Below are 9473 nucleotides of genomic sequence, written 5' to 3'. Positions count from 1 at the left end.
ATGGAATGTTTCAAAAGGAAAACGGAAATGAAAGACATGATTCATAATAAGGAACTTGGTCCAGGCATGTCAACTGCTCTAAACGCTGACTGTACTACGATTCCCTACAATCTGCTATACTTAGAAAAAGCCCCGTGCAGGAGCAAGGCCTCCTTGAGGCAGTGTTCTCTTTGTCCCGATCCTGTGCTCACCAGGAACCAAATCTCGCCTCCTTAGGGGGCCCATCCCTCAACAGGAGGGCCCTGCACCCCGTTCCGAGGTGAGCCTCATCGGCCACAGCGAACGACTACAGGAGCACTCGGGTTCATCAGTCATGCTTGCGTGACTCTGGTTACCGCAACTCAGTACCCCCAAGGCTCACACCCTTCATGAAAGTCCGACCTGAGAAAAGCCTTCTCTGGAATCATGTTGATTAGAACATAAATATCTACTCTGCCATCATTACGTCAAGAGCCCAACCGGGCCACTAACTTAAGTTGCTGCTTCTCTCTGAGCCACACTTGGCAACTCTCGATTGGATTCCAGGACCGACCTGAATGGAGTCGCCTAAATAAATGTCGAGATAACGCAATGTATATCCCAAATCAGTTTCACTACAATGGTACAGTACTGCAGCTGTGTCTGTAATGGCAATTAAATTACCTCCCCTTTCCCTCCCTCCCTGCATATTCCTAAGCAACCCCCAGCTTTCCACAGTCTTCCATCTAAGACTACCCCGTCTCATGCCTTTATTTCAACAGGCATTCTTACATTTCTCTCCAAGTTCCCAAATTAATTTTTTTTTCAATTTAACCAAAACAAAACCGTCCGTGCAGTAAACTATGAGAGGAAGGTCGCTGCAACCACAGAAGTATGAGAAGTCAGTCTTCAGCAGTTACGACGAAGGCGGTGGGTTCCCAAACTTTATGGCACATATGGCTGCCTGGCTCCGGCCTGCAGAAAGTGATTTAGTTGGAATGGGGTGCACTCTGGACACGGAGATTTTTTTTTTTTTAAAGTTTCCAGATGATTCGAATGTGCAGCAAAGTTTGGGAACCACTGAGCTAAGGCATTTGATAACTAGATGGGGAAACGTAAAAAAAGTTGAACAGTTATCCGGGGCAATCCGGTTCTGTAAGCGGACGGAACAGTTACGGCGCCCTTTATGACGGCGGACTCCCCATTTCTAACTAATCACGCAGGCTTTATCTGCTTCGGTATACTCAATCACGTACTCTGGGTAAATCTGATCCTTCTGAAAGATGACAAAAACGGAAGGGTTCCACTTTAAGTCCACGCAGCTGTCATAGCCTGGAGGAGGTCTCGTATAATGCCTCTTTCCTTCAATAAAATCTCCAACCAGGACTCGGGCTGCAAACATAACGATGTTTTTGGGATCATGCTGGCAAGCTTTATGGGCACTGATGGCATCTTTCATGAAGTAATTTCCTAGAAATAATAAGAAAAAAAAGGTTAAGAATTATTATAAAGGGAAGTATGTAGTTTATACGATGATTTACATGTTAATTAGATGGTGGGCATTGGCAAAGCCAGCAATTTTCAACACGTGTGCCACAAGAATTTTTAAAACATGTAATACCTGACCTCTTTAGTCAGGGGCACTGACCTCTTTTCCCTTAGAGTGTTAAGTTAAAAAATGACAACAGCCAACACAACAATAGCTGTCCGGTGTGGGTGAATCAAAATTATGCCAAAGAGAAACTGAGAAACTGATGAGAGTTTACACACACATTGTATCTCACTCAAGATGGTTACCCACTTTCCCCAAACATTTCTCGGTTAAGTTTGAGTAATTCATTTCAATTTAATAAATTTGCCCAGCCAGGCATGGCTCAATGGTTCAGCGTCGACCTAGGATCCAGGAGATCGCGGTTCAACTCCAGGTCAGGGCACATGCCAGGGTTGCGGGCTCGATCCCCAGCAGGGGGCGTGCAGGAGGCAGCCGATCAATGACCCTCTCATCATTAATGTTTCTCTCCCTCCCTCCCTCCCTCTCCCTACCCCTCTCTGAAATCAGTAAAGATATATTTAAAAAATAAAATAAATAAATTTAATAAACTTATGAAATTCTCATCAAGTCATTCCCCAGGTTGAAACCAGCATGGCCTGAGATGGAGAGGCCCCTTCTCCCACCCCTGACTAGAACCCATCCATGGCAACAGAGGCTACTTTGAGCGGCTTTGATGAGATGGACATAGGTCAGGAAGAGCCATAGCCAGACTGGTAGTAAAGCCAGGCAATGTAGCCAACAGGGGACTTGGTTTGCAAGCGTGTCTGAGATCAAAGAGTCTCAGAGAATTAAGATATTTCATGAAAAAGGGAATTTTCTCTTCCAAAACCAAAAGACAGGAACAGGACTAGGGTGCAGCAATCAAGTCCCAAGTCAATTTACCGCTCTGATGTGGGCGAGCTGATCTTCTCTCCATGACAGCAGAAGCTGGGACATTCTGGTTAATACAAACTTACCACATAACCTCGTAACAGAAGCAACGCAGGGCCTGAGTTATGCCCTCCGAGCCAGGTTTCTCTATTTCAGCACAAACCTTTTCCATATGTGGTTTCAGGAATCCCGTGCAAGATCCAGTCAAAATTATTCGCGCAGATAGAATCCACGTGGGCGCGGCGTGTTGCACAAAACAGCCACTTTTCGTTGACCCTTTTCATCCCGATTTTCTTCCTAATACAGGAAATGTGAAACTTAACACCGAGAACATTCCTCTCCCACTCCAGTTAATAACATTAATGCCAACTAGAGTCTAATTGTCTTAAAATTTCATTTCACCCGGGTTCAGAATGGAGCTACTGACATTAAGACAATAGCTGTAAAAAAATGTGATGAAAACTTTTAAGTGATAGACACATGAAATCACTGAATTGTAAAACCAAAGCTGAAAGCGAGAAGCTGGCGCTTACACAATGAAAGCCAGAGACTGAAGAAACTGCTGACTAGGAAAGAAACCAGTGACTATAAATCTTAAAGGAGAGACTTTAATCCTTTTAAACTCTATGGAAAGAAACTTGATCCCATGGCCACCAACCTTTCAAAAGTCTTCAAGAGCTGTGCATTCTTGAGCTTCTTGATCTTTTCAATCTTGACGTTTTTCATGGTCGCTCTGAAATACTCACTCATTTGGGCATATTCCGAAGAAGAGTTATCCATCTCTAACAACTGAAAAAATTTTAAAAATATAAAAAAATGTGAAACAGGAGACATTTAAAGCATGCTGTGTCCACATGTGTGGCTCCCTATGCCGTGGAGCACCTTTGCCAGGCCTCTGGCAGCAGGTGGGACAAGCTGGCTTAGGTTTCCCCATCTGGCAGTTTACTCCAGTAATGCACCAGCTGGCACTGGGCCCATCTGTCCCGGCTGACACGGCTAACAAAGCATTATGCCTAAAGGTACAGGGAGGCCCCCGAGTGCCTGATTTAGTCCGGTGACCCGGTGAGTTCCTTGCCTAAAGCCAGTGCAGGACGAGGCATCGAAGGTGCCCATGCACCCCAAGCAAAGCAGCCTGCACCCCAAGCTACACAACCAAGGAAGTCTTGCCCCAACGAGGCTAGGTGACATGGTGAGACCGTTTGTGTGACTCTCCTCGAAACCAGCCTTTTAAACCTCCAAATAACGGAAAGTCGCTTTTACTCTCCGAGTTCCAGTTTTCTAACCCATAAAGGAAGCTACTAATATCTGTCTCTCAGGGTTGTCACAGGGTCTGCCCCAATGAGATCCTGTATGGCGGGACTCTGGAGACCACGAGGCTCCCAGCAGAGGGTAGTCCTTCCCCGGAAAAGGGACACCATCACCATTTAGCCGCCTGCCTTTGAATATTGACCCAAAGGTTTAAAGAAGCGATTCTTTCATTCAAACAAATACACACATTTGTAACAAAGTGCCTCTCCCCACCTTCAAACATTCACCCACCGAAAAGTAAAAACCAGGTACCTCATATCCATTCAGCGGGGTAGAGGGAAACTTCTTCTGGGGAAGAAATACCGAGACTGCAGGCTCTGTTGGGGTCTCCTCCGGCTGATGGCTACAAATAAGAGAGGAAGAATTCACTTGGCCCCCCGTCTCATCTGCCCAAGTACTTAATGTCCTTAACTTCCAGCCACTAAGCAAAGGTTTCTCAGATAATTTTTTCTTCGTATTTTATTTCGGACTACACCCCTGCATATTTCTGCCACAGATGTATCGGCAATCGTGTTTTTTTTAAAAATGCAGAAATTATTCCAACTTTGGTCAACTCATTAAATGTTATTTTCCCATTCATTTAAAATGTAAAAGCACTGTTTCTTTTTTATAGTTCTGCTCAACTTCCTGAAGTCCTAATGTGTTAGCATTAAGTGTGTCCTTCAGCTTCTTTGTCAAATGATAAACATTTAAGTATATTAAAAGTACAGGGGAAAGAATCCTGCTGCCTCTGAACTGTATTTCAGGGTAACCACACATGAGGAAATATTCTTTACAGACGATCACAGCTATGAGTTACAGAACTGCCAGAATGAGACAACACCATTTTGTAACCCCTCATGAAATAATGGATCTGAACAGTGACCACCCACAGCTGCTAAAACCGTTAAGCAGAAGGTCAGATGAAAATGTTACAATGGAGGGATCAGGCCGAAACGACCAACCCACTCTCCCATCTCATCACTGAAAATGGGACAACCAGACTAAAGGGACATCTTCAGAACATGTGGCAGAAGGAGAGGCACCACTTACCTAGTGTTCTTTTTTTTTTTTTTTAAATATATCTCTATTGATTTCAGAGAGGAAAGGAAAGGGAGAGAGAGATAGAAGCATCAATGATGAGAGAGTCATTGATCAAGCCCGCAGCCCGGGCATGTGCCCTGACTGGGAATCGAACCCTGATCGCCTGGATCCCAGGTCGACGCTCAACCGCTGAGCCACGCCCAGCCGGGCATACCTAGTGTTCTTAATCAGAAAGGGAACCTGAATCTAATCAGCCCTCTAGAGCTAACCGTCAAGTCACAGAAATTACTCTCAAATAACCCCGTGAGGATACAATGGGCTGTACAGCGGTGCCTTGGTTTTTGAACGTCTCCGTGGATGAACATTTCGGGTTACGAACGCCGTACACCAGGGAGGAAATGCTTCGGTTCTCCAACCCGCCTCGGAAGTCGAACATGCCCCGCGGCTCCCGCGGAGGGCAAGGTCCCGAGGCCCAGCCGTCGGCTGCAGATCCCTCGGTTTCCGAACTCAAACGGGCTTCCGGACGGATCCCATTCGGAAACCGAGGCATTGCTGCATTTTGAATTTGCGAGATTCTATAGGACAAATCATCTCATTTCTTTCTTTTTCTGTTGTTGGTAACCCTCACCCGAGGATATTTTCCATTGCTTTTCAGAGAGAGTGGAAGGGAGTGAGAGAGAAACATCGATGTGAGAGACACATCAGTTGGTTGCCCCCCCACACACATCCTGACCGGAGGGCTGGGGATCGAACCTGCAACTCAGGTACGTGCCCTGGACTGGGAATCGAACCAACAACCCTTCCGTGTGAGGGCCGATGCTCTGGTCACTGAGCCACACCGGCCAGGGCCTATCACCTAATTTCTTTTAAAAAATGGTCCGTGGCAAGGTGGCTCAGCTAGCTGGAGCGTCGTCCCAGACACCAAAAGGTTGCAGGTTCGATTCCCGGTCAGGGCACATGCCCAAGTTGCAGTTTCGATCCCTGCTCGGGGCGCATATGGGAGACAACCGATCAGTGTTTCTCTCTCTCTCCCCCTCTTCCTCTCTCACCAAAATCAATAAAAACATATCCTCGGATAAGGATTTTCTCTACTTTAACTTTGAAATTTTCCATAATGATAAAGTTAAATTAAAAAATGCTTTAAGAGGGGAAAAAAAACTCTTTAAAGACACTTTAAAGAGTGTCTTAGCAGTTAAGCATCAACCTATGATCTTGGCGATCTCGGTTCAATTCCCGGTGAAGGCACATACCAGGGTTGCGGGCTTGGTCCTCAGCTGGGGGTATGCAGGAGGCAGCTGATCAATGATTCTCTCATCAATGATGTTTCTATCTCTCTCTCCCTCTCCCTTCCTCTCTCTGAAATCAATAAAATATATATATTTTTAAAATTAATAAATAAATAAAGACACCCTTTGGTAAAATGTAGATTCTTTTGGAATGGGGGTGTGCAGGAAGCAGCAGATGGATGTTTTTCTCTCACATCGATGTTTCTCTCTCTCCCTCTCTCTCTAAAAATAAAAAATCTTCAACAACAGCAACAACAAAACAGTCGGGGCTGTTAACCTGGTCACCGGCAAGGTGTGACCCCGGGCTACTCAGGTTCTAAAGCAGAACTGGAACTGACTCCCACTCCGAAGGCCCTGGCATAGCTCAGTTCTTCCCATCCTTGGACTCCTGTGAAATGTTTTCCTTATTACACCATGTTCACCCTTTTACCAATTCCCTCTTTTGTGAAATCTCTTAATTCCTACAACCAAAAGAACCTAATCGGAACACCCTGATTTTGCACCTGCCTTGAAATGTTTTATATGATCACACATCACCCCGGAAAAAAAAATCCAACTCCAAAAATGTTCATGAATGTAGATTTTACTGAATTTCATGAGCACACAGGAAAGAGTTACATTGGATCTACCACAGCAAAATTCCCTTTAAAAATCCCCTTCGTCAACTTTATCTTTCTCCAAATCCCCTTGCTCAGGCAGCTACCTCGACCCTTTTTTCTTTCCATTTCTTTTTCAGCCTCCCACCCTTTACAAATTCTCTCAGCAAAACTAAGGATACACACAAGAAACCACAGCAAAACAAAACTCGGCGCTTTTGACTGTTTCCTAGGTACACCCCATTAACCCAGCCATTCACAGATACAGAAACTGAGCCCCACAAGAAACCACAGCAAAACAAAACTCGGCGCTTTTGACTGTTTCCAAGACACACCCCATTAACCCAGCCATTCACAGATACAGAAACTGAGCCCCACAAGGAACCACAGCAAAACAAAACTCGGCACTTTTGATGGTTTCCTAGGCACACCCCATTAATCCAGCCGTTCGGATACAGAAACTGAGCCCCAGAGCAGTCAAGAGATTGGCCCGAAGTCCCCTGTGAGTGAGAGGTAAAGGCAGATTCCTGCTCTAGAATTCTTCCCGTCACACTGTGCGGTCCACACGCACCTCACTCACGGGCAACGCAAAAGGGAACTGCAAGGGAACACGAACAGGAACATCTCAGGAAAGCAGGCTCCCGACTCAGGAGTGGCTCCGTGAGACCAGTGCGTGACCATCTGACACCCGCCAGCAAGCAGCGCCTCAGAACACTTACTCTGGCCCGGTCTTCACCTGCGCCACGTCCGGGGCAGACACAAACGCCGGCCTTCTGATGACGTCCTTTTGGGTCTTGGAAAATACGTTTGTCTGAATCATTCCTTTAGACAGAAGAATGATAGACAAGAATTAAGGATTAGATCTAGAAAATGATTTCTTGTTATTTTTCAGAGGCTAGTAACATAGCAAATATTCATATCTGACCTGTAGGTGTATGAATAGAGAAAAGCCTTTTGGGTGGAGATTGCTCATGATAGAAACTTGTGATCTTCACCGGCCTTTTTATATAAAAGACCCAGAAAACAAAGAGGCAAATGAACATTTAGCAATTAATCTAATCTTTAAATCAAAGTCAGATGGTCAAGAAGAGAGCAAGGGTAGGCAGATAATAAGACATCATCCATGGAAGCTGCCCCGAACCAGGCATTAATCATTATATGTCATTATATGACGTAATTATATATTTAGAAAGTTTTTTTCTACATCAAGTGTGAAATGTCATTTTCAATTCATGCACGTTGTAGACCTAAGTCCAGGTGAGAGCCAGAGTGATTGTTTTAAAAAGGAAATCATCATGTTTATTGCTAGTGGCCACTTTGGAAAACAGTCTGGCAGATTCTTCTAAATATACCATGCCTATGTGTTCCAGCAATCCCACTCCTTGGTATTTACCCAAGAGAAATGGTAATTTACATCCACACAGACTTGTAGTTGAATGTTGCCAGTAGCCACCCAAATATCCATCAAGAAGTGAGTGGATAAACAAACCATGATATATCCTGACAATGGAATATTATTCAGCAATGAAAAGGCCCCCATTTTACAGATGAGAGAACTGAGGCCTAGAGAGGCCAAGGGCTGCTCCCAGGGTTACATAGCTACTGTGTGTCGGAGCCAAGCCTACAGAGCACGGGTTTCCTGATGACCACTGGCTTCCACGCCCCCTACTGATGGTCTTGCTCAAAAGAACCCTGATCCTGGGAGACGCATGCACGTCCTCTCTGCTCCCATCCTGCATGTCCACCTCATGCCAGATCCCAGCGATGGGCACCACTGCTAAACACACACTCTTACCTTGGAAACTCAGCTCAAAGTTCTCTGCACCCACTTGAAATGGCACAACACCCCTCGGACAGAAGAGGAAGAAAGACTCCAGGTATGAAGAGTCAACGCTTGAAGCTTGCTGCCTGCCTCCCTAATTAAAAAAAAAAAAAAAAAAAAAAAAGTAAAGACTTCATGGTAGGCTTTTAAGAATTCTCTACCATTGTATCTTATATAATCTTATTTTAGCCATGGGATTTAAAGAGGGATGCGTCTTGCCTCCCAAACTAGATCATAACGGCTCCCCTTTTGTAGTTTCCTCCATCCTGGGACCAGGAGAGAACAGTCTACCCTGTAGAAACTGTACGCTTGGTAGATGCCAGAAAAACATAGCTCTTTGCAATAATCTTTTTTCACCTTCCATAAAATACGACCCAAGCGTCCTGAGCAACTCACACCCACCCCACAGGATAGACATCGTGTCCTCCCTGGCTAGTAGAACCCAACACTCTTGCATGAAGGAGACCCTGGTGGCTCTATCGGCCCATCACACAAGAAAGCAGTGAGAACTGTAGCAAAGGCAGGTAAGGCTCCAGTAGGTGTGCTGCTGTGCAAAAGTCAATGACCTACCCCTTCTCCTCTGCGCTGAACCACAGCAAGCAAAGAAAACTGAGTGAGCCTCCAGTCAGTCCCCAACACTGAAAAAGCACTGGGGCTACAATGAAAGGGAGGCAGAAAACCCTCAAAATATAAAGATGCAGATCTCTGGTCCCAAGACATTTATGAGGGGTCTGAACATCAGAATGAGTGGGTAAAGGGAAGTAGGTCAATTCGAGCGAGCCGGCAGGCTAGGCCACCATCCCACTGTCCCCCCCCTGCGGCAGGGGTGGCAGCTCCGAGGCCGACTGGATGTACGCCCCTATTAGCAGGCACTATATTCTTCATTTCTCACTGGTTCTTTTTTATTGATTTTTAGAGAGAGAGAGAAACGGCGGGGGAGACAGAGATAGAAACAGCGATGAGGGAGAAACAGGATCAGCTGCCTCCTGCATGCTCCACACTGGGGGTCGAGCCTGCAACCGGGGAATGTCCCCCGACCAGGAATCAAACCGCGATCT

At 45.7% G+C, this 9473-nt stretch overlaps 1 protein-coding gene across 1 annotated transcript in view; it reads right to left on the bottom strand.

The window, feature by feature from the left end:
- Positions 1-660: 660 nt before the first annotated feature.
- The window catches only part of ZC3HAV1 (zinc finger CCCH-type containing, antiviral 1), a 38166-nt gene continuing 29353 nt past the window's right edge, over positions 661-9473 (bottom strand). The window contains exons 8-13 of the mRNA XM_087820991.1: positions 8389-8509; positions 7313-7415; positions 3941-4031; positions 3039-3169; positions 2544-2677; positions 661-1428 (exon numbers count right to left, since the gene is read on the bottom strand). Coding sequence (XP_087677117.1) covers positions 1166-1428; positions 2544-2677; positions 3039-3169; positions 3941-4031; positions 7313-7415; positions 8389-8509 — 843 coding nt within the window. The 3' untranslated portion in view covers positions 661-1165. The remainder of the gene's footprint in view (positions 1429-2543; positions 2678-3038; positions 3170-3940; positions 4032-7312; positions 7416-8388; positions 8510-9473) is intronic.

The sequence above is a fragment of the Miniopterus natalensis genome, chromosome 10 (assembly GCF_054644295.1).
Source record: "Miniopterus natalensis isolate mMinNat1 chromosome 10, mMinNat1.hap1, whole genome shotgun sequence".
Classification (NCBI taxonomy): domain Eukaryota; kingdom Metazoa; phylum Chordata; class Mammalia; order Chiroptera; family Miniopteridae; genus Miniopterus; species Miniopterus natalensis.
Note: the sequence above shows the minus strand (reverse complement) of the source record. Positions and strands in the feature narration are given on the sequence as shown.